General features: G+C 48.7%; 1 protein-coding gene across 1 annotated transcript in view; it reads right to left on the reverse strand.

Annotated features, from left to right (window-relative positions):
• LOC127931871 (metalloprotease TIKI1-like) overlaps positions 1–8,406 on the reverse strand; it is a 127,571-nt gene extending 119,165 nt beyond the window's left edge. The window contains exon 1 of the mRNA XM_052526009.1: positions 8,236–8,406. Within this exon, the coding sequence (XP_052381969.1) occupies positions 8,236–8,406 (171 nt within the window). The remainder of the gene's footprint in view (positions 1–8,235) is intronic.
• Positions 8,407–20,359: the final 11,953 nt, after the last annotated feature.

The following is a 20,359-nucleotide window of genomic DNA, read 5'->3' on the forward strand; positions in this document are numbered from 1 at the left end:
ATAGGATGAGGAGATGGGATGGAATGGCCCAGGGCAGTATAGGGAAGAGGAGATGGGATATGGAATGGCCCAGGGCAGTATAGGGATGAGGAGATGGGATATGGAAAGGCCCAGGGCAGTATAGGGAAGAGGAGATGGGATATGGAAAGGCCCAGGGCAGTATAGGGATGAGGAGATGGGATATGGAATGGCCCAGGGCAGTATAGGGATGAGGAGATGGGATATGGAATGGCCCAGGGCAGTATAGGGAAGAGGAGATGGGATATGGAAAGGCCCAGGGCAGTATAGGGATGAGGAGATGGGATATGGAAAGGCCCAGGGCAGTATAGGGATGAGGAGATGGGATATGGAATGGCCCAGGGCAGTATAGGGATGAGGAGATGGGATATGGAAAGGCCCAGGGCAGTATAGGGAAGAGGAGATGGGATATGGAATGGCAGGCAGTATAGGGATGAGGAGATGGGATATGGAAAGGCCCAGGGCAGTATAGGGATGAGGAGATGGGATATGGAAAGGCTCAGGGCAGTATAGGGATGAGGAGATGGGATATGGAATGGCCCAGGGCAGTATAGGGATGAGGAGATGGGATATGGAAAGGCCCAGGGCAGTATAGGGATGAGGAGATGGGATATGGAAAGGCCCAGGGCAGTATAGGGATGAGGAGATGGGATATGGAAAGGCCCAGGGCAGTATAGGGAAGAGGAGATGGGATATGGAAAGGCCCAGGGCAGTATAGGGATGAGGAGATGGGATATGGAAAGGCCCAGGGCAGTATAGGGATGAGGAGATGGGATATGGAAAGGCTCAGGGCAGTATAGGGATGAGGAGATGGGATATGGAATGGCTCAGGGCAGTATAGGGATGAGGAGATGGGATATGGAATGGCCCAGGGCAGTATAGGGATGAGGAGATGGGATATGGAAAGGCCCAGGGCAGTATAGGGATGAGGAGATGGGATATGGAAAGGCCCAGGGCAGTATAGGGATGAGGAGATGGGATATGGAAAGGCCCAGGGCACTATAGGGAAGAGGAGATATGTTTTCCAAAAGCTATTTAACTCTGGGACAAAAAAAAGGTCTTGTTAGAAACAGGTGACAATATCTGATCACCTTCCAGTTGAGCGTCCTGTCCAAAGTGAGTACATCAAGCTGTCTCAAGCTACTGAAACAGGAGATAGCCTTTCTCCTGCCCTATAGGCCATTCTTGCTCAGACGAGACTCGCTTACTTTTCAGTTAACTGAACAAATGACACCAAGACACAAACATGAAAGCCTCTTCTAACAAAAGCTGCACATTGGGAGAATTAGAACAGTGACTGAATGAAAATACTACATTCTTTCACATAGCGTCTTCGACATCCCCTATGACATCAAATATACAACACCTGACGTTTCTGTTTTGTAAACCTGTTTACATGACACCAAGAGGCACAAATAAAGCCTCTTCGGACACTATGACAATATCACCGTACATTTAGAGAATTAGGACTGGTCACTTTTGAAATTAGAACTTTTGTATGGTCTCAATGATAGCCACATAATCTCAGACAGACAGACAGGCAGGCAGGCAGGCAGGCAGGCAGGCAGGCAGGCACAGACAGACAGACAGACAGACAGACAGACAGACAGACAGACAGACAGGCAGGCAGGCAGGCAGGCAGGCAGGTAGAGGCAGACAGACAGACAGGCAGGCAGGCAGGCAGGCAGGCACAGACAGACAGACACAGACAGACAGACAGACAGACAGGCACAGACAGACAGACAGACAGACAGACAGACAGACAGACAGACAGGCAGGCAGGCAGGCAGGCAGGCAGGTAGAGGCAGACAGACAGACAGGCAGGCAGGCAGGCAGGCAGGCACAGACAGACAGACAGACACAGACAGACAGACAGACAGACAGACAGACAGACAGACAGACAGACAGACAGACAGACAGACAGACAGACAGACAGACAGACAGGCAGGCACAGACAGACAGACAGACAGACAGACAGACAGACAGGCAGGCAGGCAGGCAGACAGACAGACAGGCAGGCAGGCAGGCAGGCAGGCACAGACAGACAGACAGACAGACAGACAGACAGACAGACAGACAGACAGACAGACAGACAGACAGACAGACAGACAGACAGACAGACAGACAGACAGACAGACAGACAGAGGAATGTGAACGAATCTTAATGTCTGTCTGTTTGGTCAACAAGAAAAAAGAAACCAAGCACCTCAGTGTGAAATATACCCGGTGCTGAGAGGGAGAAGTGAAGGCATGAAGAGAAGCCAACCTCTGTGTCCCAAATGGCACCCTATTCCCTATGTAGTGCACTACCTATCCTCTGTCCTCTCTGACACCATATAGGGTCCCTCCCAAATGGCACCCTATTCCCTATGTAGTGCACTACCTATCCTCTGTCCTCTCTGACACCATATAGGGTACCTCCCAAATGGCACCCTATTCCCTATGTAGTGCACTACTTTTGTCCAGAGCTCTAAGAATGGGATACAGGAATAGGGTGCCATTTCAGACACAGCCCAAATCAAATCAAATCAAACATCCCTGTTCCATTCATTAGTTGAAACATCCCTGTTCCATTCATTAGTTGAAACATCCCTGTTCCATTCTTTAGTTTAAACATCCCTGTTCCATTCTTTAGTTAAAACATCCCTGTTCCATTCATTAGTTGAAACATCCCTGTTCCATTCTTTAGTTAAAACATCCCTGTTCCATTCATTAGTTGAAACATCCCTGTTCCATTCATTAGTTGAAACATCCCTGTTCCATTCTTTAGTTAAAACATCCCTGTTCCATTCATTAGTTGAAACATCCCTGTTCCATTCATTAGTTGAAACATCCCTGGTCCATTCTTTAGTTGAAACATCCCTGTTCCATTCATTAGATGAAACATCCCTGTTCCATTCTTTAGTTGAAACATCCCTGTTCCATTCATTAGATGAAACATCCCTGTTCCATTCATTAGTTGAAACATCCCTGTTCCATTCATTAGATGAAACATCCCTGTTCCATTCATTAGATGAAACATCCCTGTTCCATTCATTAGTTGAAACATCCCTGTTCCATTCATTAGTTGAAACATCCCTGTTCCATTCATTAGATGAAACATCCCTGTTCCATTCATTAGTTGAAACATCCCTGTTCCATTCATTAGTTGAAACATCCCTGTTCCATTCATTAGTTGAAACATCCCTGTTCCATTCATTAGTTGAAACATCCCTGTTCCATTCATTAGTTGAAACATCCCTGTTCCATTCATTAGATGAAACATCCCTGTTCCATTCATTAGATGAAACATCCCTGTTCCATTCATTAGTTGAAACATCCTGTTCCATTCATTAGATGAAACAATTCATTAGATGAAACATCCCTGTTCCATTCATTAGTTGAAACATCCCTGTTCCATTCATTAGATGAAACATCCCTGTTCCATTCATTAGTTGAAACATCCCTGTTCCATTCATTAGTTGAAACATCCCTGTTCCATTCTTTAGTTGAAACATCCCTGTTCCATTCATTAGTTGAAACATCCCTGTTCCATTCTTTAGTTGAAACATCCCTCATTAGAGAATAATCTAATGAATTACCAACCAGTTCAAATAGATGTTCTGCTGTGGGCAAACTCAGCAAATCAACGGCAGCTCGCCCAAATAGTGGCCAAGCAGAGTGGAAAAGAGAAGGACATCCATTGTATTCACATGGGCTCATCCTTTCATAGCATCCCAAATGGCACCTTATTCCCTTTGTAGTGCCTTACTTTCCCTATGGCCCTGGTCAAAAGCAGTGTACTATGTAGGGTATAACTTGGGACTCGACCATTGAGAGAGAGAGAGAGGACCATTTTGAGGCCACCATTTATGACATGGCCATCTTGCAGCGCTACTACGACAAGTGTATTTGGTGCCACAGATGTCTCAAGTTTAGAGGTAGCATACAATTGGCATGCTGACTGTAGGAATATCCACCAGCGCTGTTTCCAGAGAATTGAATGTCCATTTCTCTACCGTAAGCCACCTCCAACATCTTTTTAGAGAATTCTGCAGCACGTGCAACTGACCTCACAACCGCAGACCAGGTTTAACCACGCCAGCCCAAGACCTCCACATCTGGCTTCTTCACCTGCGGGATCGTCTGAGACCAGCCACCTGGACAGCTGATGAAACTGTGGGTTTTGCACAACCTAAAAATATCTGCACAAACTGTCAGAAACCGTCTCAGGGAAGCTCATCTGCGTACTCGTCGTCCTCACCAGGGTCTTGACCTGGCTGCAGATCGGCATAGTAACCAACTTGAGTGGGAATATGTTCACCTCCGATGGCCACTGGCACGTTGGAGAAGTGCGCTCTTCACAGATTCATCCGGGTTTCTTCTGTACCGGGCAGATGGTGTTCTGTGGGCGAGCGGTTTGCTGATGTCAGCGTTGTGAACAGAGCGCCCGCCCCATGGTGGCGGTGGAGGTTATGCTATGGACAGCCATAAGCTACGGACCACAAACACAATTGCATTTTATCGATGGCAATTTAAATGCACGGAGAAACCGTGATGAGATTCTGAGGCCCGTTGTCGTGCCATTCTAACCCGCCGCCATCACCTCATGTTTCAGCATGATAATGATGATAATGATGATATTGATGATAATGATGATATTGGTGATAATGCCCCGTGTGGCAAGGACCAATATCCAGCAACTCCACACAGCCATTGAAGAGGAGTGGGACAATGTTCCCCAGGCCACAATAAACAGCCTGATCAACTGTATGTGAAGGAGATGTGTCGCGCTGCTTGTGGTAAATGGTGGTCACACCAGATGGGGCGGCAGGGTAGCCTAGTGGTTAGAGCGTTGGACTAGTAACCGAAAGGTCAAACCCCCGAGCAAGGTCAAACTCCCGAGCTGACAAGGTACAAATCTGTCGTTCTGCCCCTGAACAGGCAGTTAACCCACTGTTCCTAGGCCGTCATTGAAAATAAGAATTTGTTCTTAACTGACTTGCCGAGTAAAATAAAGGTAAAAAATTAAATAAAGTGTAAAAAATTAAAAAAAGATACTGACTGGTTTTCTGATCCACTCCACTACTTTTTGTGTAAGGTGTCTGTGGCCAACAGATGCGTATCTGTATTCCCAGTCATGTGAATTGACTGATTTCCTCATATGAACTGTAACTCAGTAAAATCCATGTGAATTGTTGCATGTTGCCTTTCTTTTTTGTTCAGTTAAAATCAATAGCGCTATTGAAAAGCTCCACTCTTGGTTAAATTACAGTGCTAAAGGATGTTTGGCTTGGTCATAGAAATAATTATCTCATATCTGAAACACTGGTGGGAATGAAGGAGAGAGACAGAGAGAGAGACAGAGAGAGAGAGAGAGAGAGAGAGAGAGAGAGAGAGAGAGAGAGAGAGAGAGAGAGAGAGAGAGAGAGAGAGAGAGAGAGAGAGAGAGAGAGAGAGAGAGAGAGAGAGAGAGAGAGAGAGAGAGAGAGAGAGAGAGAGAGAGAGAGAGAGAGAGAGAGAGAGAGAGAGAGAGAGGGAGAGAGAGAGAGAGAGAGAGAGAGAGAGAGAGAGAGAGAGAGAGAGACAACAACCCGTATTTATGTTTATTTCATTTCCTTTTGCACATCAGGTGTAGTCAGTTGTCAGTTGGAAAGGGAAAGGGGATATCTAGTCAGTTGTAAAGGGAAAGGGGATATCTAGTCAGTTGGAAAGTTAATGGGGGATACCTAGTCAGTTGGAAAGGGAAAGGGGGATATCTAGTCAGTTGTAAAGGGAAAGGGGGATTGTAAAGGGGATATCTAGTCAGTTGGAAAGGGGGATACCTAGTCAGTTGTAAAGGGGGATATCTAGTCAGTTGTAAAGGGGAAGTTGTAAAGGGGGATATCTAGTCAGTTGTAAAGGGGATACCTAGTCAGTTGTAAAGGGGATACCTAGTCAGTTGTAAAGGGGGTCAGTTGGAAAGGGGATCCTAGTCAGTTGTAAAGGGGATACCTAGTCAGTTGTAAAGGGGATATCTAGTCAGTTGTAAAGGGTCAGTTGTAAAGGGGGATATCTAGTCAGTTGTAAAGGGGATATCTAGTCAGTTGTAAAGGGGATATCTAGTCAGTTGTAAAGGGGGATATCTAGTCAGTTGTAAAGGGGGATATCTAGTCAGTTGTAAAGGGGGATATCTAGTCAGTTGGAAAGGGGGATACCTAGTCAGTTGTAAAGGGGGTCATAAAGGGGATCTAGTCAGTTGGAATATCTAGTCAGTTGGAAAGGGGATACCTATATCTAGTCAGTTGTCCAACTGAAAGCCTTCAACTGAAATGTGTCTTCTGCATTTAACCCAGCCCATCTGAATCAGAGAGGTGCAGGGGGGCTGCATTAATCAACATTCACATCTTTGGTGCCCCGGGGAACAGTGGGTTACCTGCCTTGCTCAGGGGCAGGACAACAGATTCTTACCTTGTCAGCTCGAGGATTCAATCAAGCAAACTTTCGGGTTAGTGGCCCAACACTCTAACCACTAGGATACCTGCCACCTCTACACTCTAACCACTAGGATACCTGCCACCTCTACACTCTAACCACTAGGATACCTGCCACCTCTACACTCTAACCACTAGGACACCTGCCACCTCTACACTCTAACCACTAGGCTACCTGCCACCTCTACGCTCTAACCACTAGGCCTACTGCCACCTCTACACTCTAACCACTAGGCTACCTGCCACCTCTACACTCTAACCACTAGGCTACCTGCCACCTCTACGCTCTAACCACTAGGCCTACTGCCACCTCTACACTCTAACCACTAGGCTACCTGCCACCTCTACACTCTAACCACTAGGCTACCTGCCACCTCTACACTCTAACCACTAGGCCTACTGCCACCTCTACACTCTAACCACTAGGCCTACTGCCACCTCTACACTCTAACCACTAGGCTACCTGCCTCCTCTACACTCTAACCACTAGGCTACCTGCCACCTCTACACTCTAACCACTAGGCTACCTGCCACCTCTACACTCTAACCACTAGGCTACCTGCCTCCTCTACACTCTAACCACTAGGCTACCTGCCACCTCTACACTCTAACCACTAGGCTACCTGCCACCTACCTGCCACTAGGCTCCTGCCACCTCTACACTCTAACCACTAGGATACCTGCCACCTCTACACTCTAACCACTAGGATACCTGCCACCTCTACACTCTAACCACTAGGCTACCTGCCACCTCTACACTCTAACCACTAGGCTAACTGCCACCTCTACACTCTAACCACTAGGCCTACTGCCACCTCTACACTCTAACCACTAGGCCTACTGCCACCTCTACACTCTAACCACTAGGCTACCTGCCTCCTCTACACTCTAACCACTAGGCTACCTGCCTCCTCTACACCACTAGGATACCTGCCACCTAAACCACTAGGATACCTGCCACACTCTAACCACTAGGCTACCTGCCACCTCTACACTCTAACCACTAGGCTACCTGCCACCTCTACACTCTAACCACTAGGCTACCTGCCTCCTCTACACTCTAACCACTAGGCTACCTGCCTCCTCTACACTCTAACCACTAGGCTACCTGCCACCTCTACACTCTAACCACTAGGCTACCTGCCACCTCTACACTCTAACCACTAGGCTACCTGCCACCTCTACACTCTAACCACTAGGCTACCTGCCACCTCTACACTCTAACCACTAGGCTACCTGCCACCTCTACACTCTAACCACTAGGCTACCTGCCACCTCTACACTCTAACCACTAGGCTACCTGCCACCTCTACACTCTAACCACTAGGCTCCTGCCACCTCTACACTCTAACCACTAGGCCTACTGCCACCTCTACACTCTAACCACTAGGCCTCCTGCCACCTCTACACTCTAACCACTAGGCCTACTGCCACCTCTACACTCTAACCACTAGGCCTCCTGCCGCCTCTACACTCTAACCACTAGGCCTCCTGCCACCTCTACACTCTAACCACTAGACTACCCTGCCGCCTCTACACTCTAACCACTAGACTACCCTGCCGCCTCTACACTCTAACCACTAGGCCTCCTGCCGCCCCCCTGATGCTCGGTCTATTTGATACATCCCCATCTCCTGGCAGGATTTATTTAGCAGATTCAGTAGCTTGAAAACCCTCCAACATATAGGGGTACAAGAGGGTTCTGGTCAAAAGTAGAGACGTACTATCTTGGAAATAAGGTTCACTTTCAGACGGACCCACTCACCTGAGAGAAGTTGAGTCCGTTGAGCGGGTGACACTGCTCCTCCACCTTCTCCACAGCTCCTGTCCTCTTCCTCATCCTCTCTGCCTCCTGGGCCAGGTACAGATCCAACACCGGGACCTCCTGCCACCTCTCTAATGTCCGCCTCCGTACAACCTCCTCACCATCAACCATCAGGCCACACAGGCACCTCCTCTCCCTAACCACTAGGCCTAGTCAGCGTACTGCCACCTCTACACTCTAACCACTAGGCCTCCTGCCGCCTCTCACACTCTAACCACTAGGCCTCCTGCCACCTCTACACTGTAGATGTCACTAGACTACCCGCCCTCTACACTCTAACCACTAGGGACTACCCTGCCAGCTGGTCACTCTGACCACTGTAGGCCTCCTGCCGCCCCAGCTCCAAGTTGAACCATCCCCATCTCCTGGCAGGATTTATTTAGAGTTCAGTAGCTGGAAAACCCTCCAACGCGCGTATAGGGGTACAAGAGGGTTCTGGTCAAAAGTAGAGACGTAGGATCTTGGAAATAAGGTTCACTTTCAGACGGACCCACTCACCTGAGAGAGTTGAGATCCGTTGAGCGGGTGAAACTGAAGAAGAACCTTCTCATGAGCTCCTGTCCTCTTCCTCATCCTCTCTGCCTCCTGGGCCAGGTACAGATCCAACACCGGGACCCCCTCGTCTTAATGTCCGCCTCCGTCAACGAGTTCACCATCAACATCACCCACACAGGCCTCTTCCTCTCCCAGTTCCCCAGTATTATTACCAGGCTATACATTAAACAGGTCAGTATTTTACCAGGCAGGAGTACACCACATCAGTATTATTACCAGGCCTCTATGAGGCCTGTACATCAGGGTATCCTGTATTACCAGGCTATACAGCTGGTCACTGAGATGGTGTATCCGTACCAGCTCCATAAACCATGTTACTCTCAAAGTATTTTGAGTTCTCTGGGATGACCAGGCTATACACCCACATCAGGGTATTTGATGGTCCACAGGAAAGAGTTCAGATCACTTTGCTATAACCAAGAAGAAAAGAAACATCAGTGAATTACTTACCAGGCTATATAACCACATCAGTATTATTACCAGGCTATATAACCACATCAGTATTATTACCAGGCTATACACCCACATCAGTATTATTACCAGGCTATACACCCACATCAGTATTATTACCAGGCTATACAACCACATCAGTATTATTACCAGGCTATATAACAACATCAGTATTATTACCAGGCTATACAACCACATCAGTATTATTACCAGGCTATATAACCACATCAGTATTATTACCAGGCTATACAACCACATCAGTATTATTACCAGGCTATACACCCACATCAGTATTATTACCAGGCTATACAACCACATCAGTATTATTACCAGGCTATACACCCACATCAGTATTATTACCAGGCTATACAACCACATCAGTATTATTACCAGGCTATATAACCACATCAGTATTATTACCAGGCTATACAACCACATCAGTATTATTACCAGGCTATACAACCACATCAGTATTATTACCAGGCTATACAACCACATCAGTATTATTACCAGGCTATACACCCACATCAGTATTATTACCAGGCTATACAACCCACATCAGTATTATTACCAGGCTATACACCCACATCAGTATTATTACCAGGCTATACAACCACATCAGTATTATTACCAGGCTATACACCCACATCAGTATTATTACCAGGCTATACAACCACATCTGTATTATTACCAGGCTATATAACCACATTAGTATTATTACCAGGCTATACAACCACATCAGTGTTATTACCAGGCTATACAACCACATTAGTGTTATTACCAGGCTATAAAACCACCTGATCATATAAAGTAATTTATGTGAACAATGGTCTTATGACTGTGTGTGTGTGTGTGTGTGTGTGTGTGTGTGTGTGTGTGTGTGTGTGTGTGTGTGTGTGTGTGTGTGTGTGCGTGTGTGTGTGTGTGTGTGTGTGTGTGTGTGTGTGTGTGTGTGTGTGTGCGTGTGTGTGTGTGTGTGTGATGTCATTCACCAACTATGTCACTAAAGTTAAACAGAGATATGGACAAACAAACCATTTTAATAGGTAGCCCTTCTGAAACAGACTCACAATAACCACAAACAACTACTCCTCGTTATCCACTGCAAATAGACAGCGGGAACAGGGAGCTATTTAAATTGACTGAGACTGTTGATTCTAAATGAGGTAGATTATTTGATGCTCGATAATGGACTGATAATGTCTTATTTACAGTACACTAGACTAACACAATACACAATCGATATGAACTGCGCTCTCAGAGGAAATGGAAACGTTAGAGGTTGAATGAATGAATGAACTAGCCTTTAATAACCCATTTTGTAAATAAAAAAGTGAACGGAAGAAGAAGAATCATATAAAATATGTTTAGGCTAAAACTGGACAGTGGACCTTCAGATAGGCCTACTCAAATCCCGGTTGATTTAAATATTAACTATTTCATCGTAGATAAAAATGGGATAATTTACTTAGATGTAAGACTATATTAGAGAGAACGTGATGTGAGGGCACTTACTTTCTTATTGAGCTCGCAGTGAGAGGACTCCCGGAGGCTCCATTGGTCGGCTCCTTTCACCAGCAGTGTTAGGAACGCTTGAATAAATGCGACCCAAGAGACCAGCATCGTAACTCCAAACCTGCACGTTATTTTCACAACGTGTCGTAAGATGAAGCTACCCCCCCCCAAAAAAACAACTCGCTCCGGGGAAATTTACCTAAATTAATTTGCGAATTTCATTTCCATGGAAAGAATAAGTCAAGCACGCGGACATAGAGCACATCTAACTTTCTGCCGCAGGAAGAACTCATGTTTGAGTCAAATTGCTTTCAATACTTAAGTTGAGTGTTGTTTTTTCCCCTTCTGGGAAAGCATTGACGATGTTTGGTGGCTATGTCGTCACGCCGTTTCCCCTCATATCTGATAATAAAGGTGCCTTTGCACGACACGCCAGGGAAGCCTACAACTTTCTCCGCCAATAGTAGACTAGACTACAAGTCCTCAATAAGATCAATCAAATCTATATTTCCCGTGTTTATAGCCCACTCACTCATAGAACCGAGCAGACTGCGCACGATGAGTAGGTTCGTATCCAAAGTGCACTCGAGCAACAGGTTATGTTCTAAACTAAAAAACGACGTGGACCGCGGGTTCCGAAATGAGCGCTGGAATTCCTCCTCGCTGCGACGGCGTTACTCTGCTCTACTTCCAAACACAGGACCGCAGATACAAATTAATGTACAAGTGCTGTTCGGAATTCGAACATTGCAACACTTTATTCGGAATCCGGTTGTCCAACTCCAATCAACCGTTCGCGAATCCTCGAAGGAACGTGAGAAACGTTCTTTACCGTGTCGACTGTGTTTCCATAACTCCAGACTGCCCTCATTACTCCCTCACAGTGTTGCTGGAGTGTGAGCATCTCTGTCAGGCTCAGGCATGGGGCATTACCTACCCTCCTGCCCCCCTCCGCTTGCACACTCATACTGTGCAATCTGATTGAACATCTCACTCACCGCATGTCGTGGCGGGATATATAAGGAGCACACGCATTCACTTCAAAAGTAGAAACTGAGTACGGTTGTTCTATTCCTCCGGGCTTTTATCAGGGGCATACTGGACCGGGTTGTAGCGTAGTTGTCCAGAGGTCACTCTCTGATCCCCAATAGTGGGCTAACTACATTGATAGTGGGACAAGTGATTTCACATCCAGGAATATAATAAAACCAGTAAACATTTACAACGTATTTCGTTGACTGAAAATTAATACAGTTGTATTTTTTCTTATAATAGCATATATGTATTACCTCTATTTAACCAGGAAGCCTAGGCCTAACTTATCAAATAGCAAATATGTATTACCTCTATTTAACCAGGAAGCCTAGGCCTAACTTATCAAATAGCAAATATGTATTACCTCTATTTAACCAGGAAGCCTAGGCCTAACTTATCAAATAGCAAATATGTATTATTACCATTATTATGGTGAATCACTGACTGTCCTTTATTGAGTGAGCTAGAGATAATGGGCTGGGTTGACTATTAGCGGCGCCGTCATTGAGGAGGGATATGTGGTTGAAGGGGATGCAGGGATCTGGGGTTGAAGGAGGGGAGGGATCTGGGGTTGAAGGAGAGGAGGGATCTGGGGTTGAAGGAGAGGAGGGATCTGGGGTTGAAGGAGAGGAGGGATCTGGGGTTGAAGGAGAGGGAGGAATCTGGGGTTGAAGGAAAGGAGGGATCTGGGGTTGAAGGAGAGGAGGGATCTGGGGTTGAAGGAGAGGAGGGATCTGGGGTTGAAGGAGAGGAGGGATCTGGGGTTGAAGGAGAGGAGGGATCTGGGGTTGAAGGAGAGGAGGGATCTGGGGTTGAAGGAGAGGGATGAATCTGGGGTTGAAGGAAAGGAGGGATTTGGGGTTGAAGGAGAGGGGGGGATCTGGGGTTGAAGGAGTAGGCGGGGTTTGTTTGGATTACCTTCCATAATTTCCTGCTAAAGTCCTACCTGCTACACCACCACGACACTACCACCAGAATACACTCCGTTCTGAGAACGTTCTGTCGCAACGTTCTGCCGCAACGTTCTGCCGCAACGTTCTGTCGCAACGTTCTGTCTCAACGTTCTGTCTCAACGTTCTGCCGCAACGTTCTGTCGCAACGTTCTGTCTCAACGTTCTGTCTCAACGTTCTGTCGCAACGTTCTGTCTCAACGTTCTGCCGCAACGTTCTGTCTCAAAGTTCTGCCGCAACGTTCTGTCGCAACGTTCTGTCGCAACGTTCTGTCTCAACGTTCTGTCTCAACGTTCTGCCGCAACGTTCTGTCGCAACGTTCTGTCTCAACGTTCTGTCTCAACGTTCTGTCGCAACGTTCTGTCTCAACGTTCTGCCGCAACGTTCTGCCGCAGCACACAGTTAACAGCCTATATGTTGATGTAAAGAGTAAAGAGACAGACGTCTATGTAAATGACAAGATTGAGTAAAGACGAAGAACAGTTGGTTTTGTTGCTAAATAAATCCCATGGTTACACAATAAAATCAACAGTACTATAAATTGTAGCCACTGTAAAATGGTCCTCCGGGTTTATAATGTCCTTCATGTCAATGGGAATTTATCAGACACATTTGCATTGATTTATTTTAATCGTGTTTATTGTGAAAGTGTATAACACTATATACACTGAACAGAAAATATAAACGCAACATGTAAAGTGCTGTTCCTATGTTCCATGACCTGAAATACAAAATCCCAGAAATGTTCCACACACAAAAAAAGCTTATTTCTCTCACAATCTTTTTTTTTTTTTTTTTTACATCCCTGCAAATCCATCCACCTGGCAGGTGTGACATATCAAGAAGCTGATTAAACAGCATGATCATGATCATTACACAGGTGCACCTTGTGCTATTATGCCGTTTTGTCACACAACACAATGACACAGATGTCTCAAGTTTTGAGGGAGCATATAATTGGCATGCTGACTGCAGGGATGTCCACCACAGCTGTTGCCAGATCATTTAATGTTCGTGTCTCTACTATCAGCTGCCTCCAACGTCGTTTTAGAGAATTTGGCGGTAAAGTCCAACCGGTCTCACAACAGCAGACCACGTGTAACCATGCCAGCCCAGGATCTCCATATCCTGCTTCTTCACCCGCAGGATTGTCTGAGGAGGGGAAGGGTGGGGACGACCTATGACCTCCAAGGCCCATTCTGAATGGACTGGAATTTAAATGGAATTGACCCCAAGCCTGACTAAAGGCCAAAATGATGTGGTATAATAGCTAGTTCTCCCTGATCGTCACGCGTAGAATGGGTAGCAGCGCCCTCTAGTGGCTGAACACAGCCCCTGAAAGAGATTTCCTTTCTTCTTATTTCATTTTACATCTGGAAATATGTGCTAAAGTAAAGGTTGTTTTGTGCCAAGGTAGATATGATCATTTTATTATTTTTTATTTATTGGCCCTTCCACCACCCTCTCTTCGGAGGACAAAGGCCACCCCTCAACTACTCTCAGCCAATCCCATCCTTCAACTACTCTCAGCCTCCCACCCCTCAACTACTCTCAGCCAATCCCATCCTTCAACTACTCTCAGCCTATCCCACCCCTCAACTACTCTCAGCCTATCCCACCCCTCAACTACTCTCAGCCTCCCACCCTCAATTACTCTCAGCCAATCCCACCCCTCAACTACTCTCAGCCAATCCCACCCCTCAACTACTCTCAGCCTCCCACCCCTCAATTATTCTCAGCCTATCCCACCCTCAACTACTCTCAGCCTCCCACCCTTCAATTACTCTCAGCCAATCCCACCCCTCAACTACTCTCAGCCAATCCCACCCCTCAACTACTCTCAGCCTCCCACCCCTCAATTATTCTCAGCCTATCCCACCCCTCAACTACTCTCAGCCTCCCACCCTTCAACTCTCAGCCAATCCCACCCCTCAACCACTCTCAGCCAATCCCACCCCTCAACTACTCTCAGCCAATCCCACCCCTCAACTACTCTCAGTCCATCCCACCCCTTAACTACTCTCAGCCTCCCACCCTCAATTATTCTCAGCCAATTCCACCCTTCAACTACTCTCAGCTAATCCCACCCCTCAACTACTCTCAGCCTATCCCACCCCTCAACTACTCTCAGCCAATCCCACCCCTCAACTACTCTCAGCCAATCCCACCCTCAATTACATCCCACCCCTCAACTACTCTTAGCCAATCCCAGCCCTCAACTACTCTCAGCCAATCCCACCCCTCAACTACTCTCAGCCAATCCCAGCCCTCAACTACTCTCAGCCAATCCCACCCCTCAACTACTCTCAGCCTATTCCACCCCTCAACTACTCTCAGCCAATCCCAGCCCTCAACTACTCTCAGCCAATCCCACCCCTCAACTACTCTCAGCCAATCCCACCCCTCAATTACTCTCAGCCAATCCCACCCCTCAACTACTCTCAGCCAATCCCTCCCCTCAACTACTCTCAGCCTCCCACCCCTCAACTACTCTCAGCCTATTCCACCCCTCAACTACTCTCAGCCTATCCCACCCCTCAACTACTGTCAGCCAATCCCACCCCTCAACTACTCTCAGCCAATCCCACCCCTCAACTACTCTCAGCCAATCCCTCCCCTCAACTACTCTCAGCCAATCCCTCCCCTCAACTACTCTCAGCCTCCCACCCCTCAACTACTCTCAGCCAATTCCACCCTCAACTACTCTCAGCCTATCCCACCCCTCAACTACTCTCAGCCAATCCCACCCCTCAACTACTCTCAGCCAATCCCACCCCTCAACTACTCTCAGCCAATTCCACCCCTCAACTACTCTCAGCCTATCCCACCCCTCAACTACTCTCAGCCAATCCCACCCCTCAACTACTCTCAGCCTATCCCCCCCCTCAACTACTCTCAGCCAATCCCACCCCCTCAACTACTCTCAGCCTATCCCACCCCTCAACTACTCTCAGCCAATCCCACCCCTCAACTACTCTCAGCCAATCCCACCCCTCAACTACTCTCAGCCTATCCCACCCCTCAACTACTCTCAGCCAATTCCACCCCTCAACTACTCTCAGCCTATCCCACCCCTCAACTACTCTCAGCCAATCCCACCCCTCAACTACTCTCAGCCTATCCCAGCCCTCAACTACTCTCAGCCAATCCCACCCCTCAACTACTCTCAGCCTATCCCAGCCCTCAACTACTCTCAGCCTATCCCACCCCTCAACTACTCTCAGCCTCCCACCCTTCAATTACTCTCAGCCAATCCCACCCCTCAACTACTCTCAGCCAATCCCACCCCCCCTCAACTACTCTCAGCCAATCCCACCCCTCAACTACTCTCAGTCCATCCCACCCCTTAACTACTCTCAGCCTCCCACCCTCAATTATTCTCAGCCAATTCCACCCCTCAACTACTCTCAGCCTATCCCCCCCTCAACTACTCTCAGCCTCCCACCCTTCAATTACTCTCAGCCAATCCCACCCTCAACTACTCTCAGCCAATCCCACCCCTCAACTACTCTCAGCCTCCCACCCCTCAATTATTCTCAGCCTATCCCACCCTCAACTACAGCCTCCCACCCTTCAATTACTCTCAGCCAATCCCACCCCTCAACTACTCTCAGCCAATCCCACCCCTCAACTACTCTCAGCCTCCCACCCTCAATTATTCTCAGCCTATCCCACCCCTCAACTACTCTCAGCCTCCCACCCTTCAATTACTCTCAGCCAATCCCACCCCTCAACCACTCTCAGCCAATCCCACCCCTCAACTACTCTCAGCCAATCCCACCCTCAACTACTCTCAGTCCATCCCACCCCTTAACTACTCTCAGCCTCCCACCCCTCAATTATTCTCAGCCAATTCCACCCCTCAACTACTCTCAGCTAATCCCACCCCTCAACTAGCCTATCCCACCCTCAACTACTCTCAGCCAATCCCACCCTCAACTACTCTCAGCCAATCCCACCCCTCAATTACTCTCAGCCTCCCACCCTCAACTACTTTAGCCAATGCCCTCAACTACTCTCAGCCAATCCCACCCCTCAACTACTCTCAGCCAATCCCAGCCCTCAACTACTCTCAGCCAATCCACCCCTCAACTACTCTCAGCCTATTCCACCCCTCAACTACTCTCAGCCAATCCCAGCCCTCAACTACTCTCAGCCAATCCCACCCTCAACTACTCTCAGCCAATCCCACCTCAGAATCCCACCCCTCAACTATCTCAGCCAATCCTCCCCCTCAACTACTCTCAGCCTCCCACCCCTCAACTACTCTCAGCCTATTCCACCCCTCAACTACTCTCAGCCTATCCCACCCCCTCAACTACTCTCAGCCAATCCCACCCCTCAACTACTCTCAGCCAATCCCACCCCTCAACTACTCTCAGCCAATCCCTCCCCTCAACTACTCTCAGCCAATCCTCCCCTCAACTACTCTCAGCCTCCCACCCTCAACTACTCTCAGCCAATTCCACCCCTCAACTACTCTCAGCCTATCCCACCCCTCAACTAAGCCAATCCACCCTCAACTATCTCAGCCAATCCCACCCCTCAACTACTCTCAGCCAATTCCACCCCTCAACTACTCTCAGCCTATCCCACCCCTCAACTACTCTCAGCCAATCCCACCCCTCAACTACTCTCAGCCTATCCCACCCCTTTACTCTCAGCCTAACCCCTCAACTACTCTCAGCCAATCCCACCCCTCAACTACTCTCAGCCAATCCCACCCCTCAACTACTCTCAGCCTATCCCACCCCTCAACTACTCTCAGCCAATTCCACCCCTCAACTACTCAGCCTATCCCACCCCTCAACTACTCTCAGCCAATCCCACCCCTCAACTACTCTCAGCCTATCCCAGCCCTCAACTACTCTCAGCCAATCCCACCCCTCAACTACTCTCAGCCTATCCCAGCCCTCAACTACTCTCAGCCTATCCCACCCTCAACTACTCTCAGCCTCCACCCTTCAATTACTCTCAGCCAATCCCACCCCTCAACTACTCTCAGCCAATCCCACCCCTCAACTACTCTCAGCCAATCCCACCCCTCAACTACTCTCAGTCCATCCCACCCCTTAACTACTCTCAGCCTCCCACCCTCAATTATTCTCAGCCAATTCCACCCTCAACTACTCTCAGCTAATCCCACCCCTCAACTACTCTCAGCCTCCCACCCTTCAATTACTCTCAGCCAATCCCACCCTCAACTACTCTCAGCCAATCCCACCCCTCAACTACTCTCAGCCTCCCACCCCTCAATTATTCTCAGCCTATCCCACCCCTCAACTACTCTCAGCCTCCCACCCTTCAATTACTCTCAGCCAATCCCACCCCTCAACTACTCTCAGCCAATCCCACCCCTCAACTACTCTCAGCCTCCCACCCTCAATTATTCTCAGCCTATCCCACCCCTCAACTATCTCAGCCTCCCACCTTCAATTACTCTCAGCCAATCCCACCCCTCAACTACTCTCAGCCAATCCCACCCCTCAACTACTCTCAGCCAATCCCACCCCTCAACTACTCTCAGTCCATCCCACCCCTTAACTACTCTCAGCCTCCCACCCTCAATTATTCTCAGCCAATTCCACCCCTCAACTACTCTCAGCTAATCCCACCCCTCAACTACTCTCAGCCTATCCCACCCCTCAACTACTCTCAGCCAATCCCACCCCTCAACTACTCTCAGCCTATCCCACCCCTCAACTACTCTCAGCCTATCCCAGCCCTCAACTACTCTCAGCCTCCCACCCCTCAATTACTCTCAGCCAATCCCACCCCTCAACTACTCTCAGCCAATCCCACCCTCAACTACTCTCAGCCAATCCCACCCCTCAATTATTCTCAGCCAATCCCACCCCTCAACTACGCTCAGCCAATCCCACCCCTCAACAATGCTCATCCAATCCCACCCCTCAACAACGCTCAGCCAATCCCACCCCTCAACTACTCTCAGCCAATCCCACCCCTCAACTACTCTCAGTCCATCCCACCCCTTAACTACTCTCAGCCTCCCACCCTCAATTATTCTCAGCCAATTCCACCCCTCAACTACTCTCAGCTAATCCCACCCCTCAACTACTCTCAGCCTCCCACCCTTCAATTACTCTCAGCCAATCCCACCCTCAACTACTCTCAGCCAATCCCACCCTCAACTACTCTCAGCCTCCCACCCCTCAATTATTCTCAGCCTATCCCACCCCTCAACTACTCTCAGCCTCCCACCCTTCAATTACTCTCAGCCAATCCCACCCCTCAACTACTCTCAGCCAATCCCACCCCTCAACTACTCTCAGCCAAACCCACCCCTCAACTACTCTCAGTCCATCCCACCCCTTAACTACTCTCAGCCTCCCACCCCTCAATTATTCTCAGCCAATTCCACCCCTCAACTACTCTCAGCTAATCCCACCCCTCAACTACTCTCAGCCTATCCCACCCTCAACTACTCTCAGCCAATCCCACCCCTCAACTACTCTCAGCCTATCCCACCCCTCAACTACTCTCAGCCTATCCCAGCCCTCAACTACTCTCAGCCTCCACCCTCAATTACTCTCAGCCAATCCCACCCTCAACTACTCTCAGCCAATCCCACCCCTCAACTACTCTCAGCCAATCCCACCCCTCAATTATTCTCAGCCAATCCCACCCCTCAACTACGCTCTCCCACCCCTCAACAATGCTCATCCAATCCCACCCCTCAACAACGCTCAGCCAATCCCACCCCTCAACTACTCTCAGCCAATCCCACCCCTCAACTACTCTCAGCCAATCCCACCCCTCATCTACTCTCAGTCCATCCCACCCCTCAACTACTCTCAGCCAATCCCACCCTCAACTACTCTCAGTCCATCCCACCCCTCAACTACTCTCAGCCAATCCCACCCTCATCTACTCTCAGCCAATCCCACCCCTCAACTACTCTCAGCCAATCCCACCCCTCAACTACTCTCAGCCAATCCCACCCCTCAACTACTCTCAGCCAATCCCACCCCTCAACTACTCTCAGCCAATCCCACCCCTCAACTACTCTCAGTCAATCCCACCCTCAACTACTCTCAGCCAATCCCACCCCTCAACTACTCTCAGCCAATCCCACCCCTCAACTACAGCCAATCCCACCACTCAACTACTCTCAGCCAATCCCACCCCTCAACTACTCTCAGCCAATCCCACCCCTCAGCTACTCTCAGCCTATCCCAGCCCTCAACTACTCAGCCTATCCTAGCCCTCAACTACTCTCAGCCAATCCCCCCTCAACTACTCTCAGCCTATCCCACCCCTCAACTACTCTCAGTCCATCCCACCCCTCAATTACTCTCAGCCAATCCCACCCCCTCAACTACTCTCAGTCCATCCCACCCCTCAACTACTCTCAGCCAATCCCACCCCTCAACTACTCTCAGTCCATCCCACCCCTCAATTATTCTCAGCCAATTCCACCCCTCAACTACTCTCAGCCAATCCCTCCCCTCAATTACTCTCAGCCAATCCCACCCCTCAACTACTCTCAGCCAATCCACCCCTCAATTATTCTCAGCCAATCCCACCCCTCAACTAC

This window comes from Oncorhynchus keta, chromosome 9, assembly GCF_023373465.1.
Source record: "Oncorhynchus keta strain PuntledgeMale-10-30-2019 chromosome 9, Oket_V2, whole genome shotgun sequence".
In the NCBI taxonomy this organism is placed as follows: domain Eukaryota; kingdom Metazoa; phylum Chordata; class Actinopteri; order Salmoniformes; family Salmonidae; genus Oncorhynchus; species Oncorhynchus keta.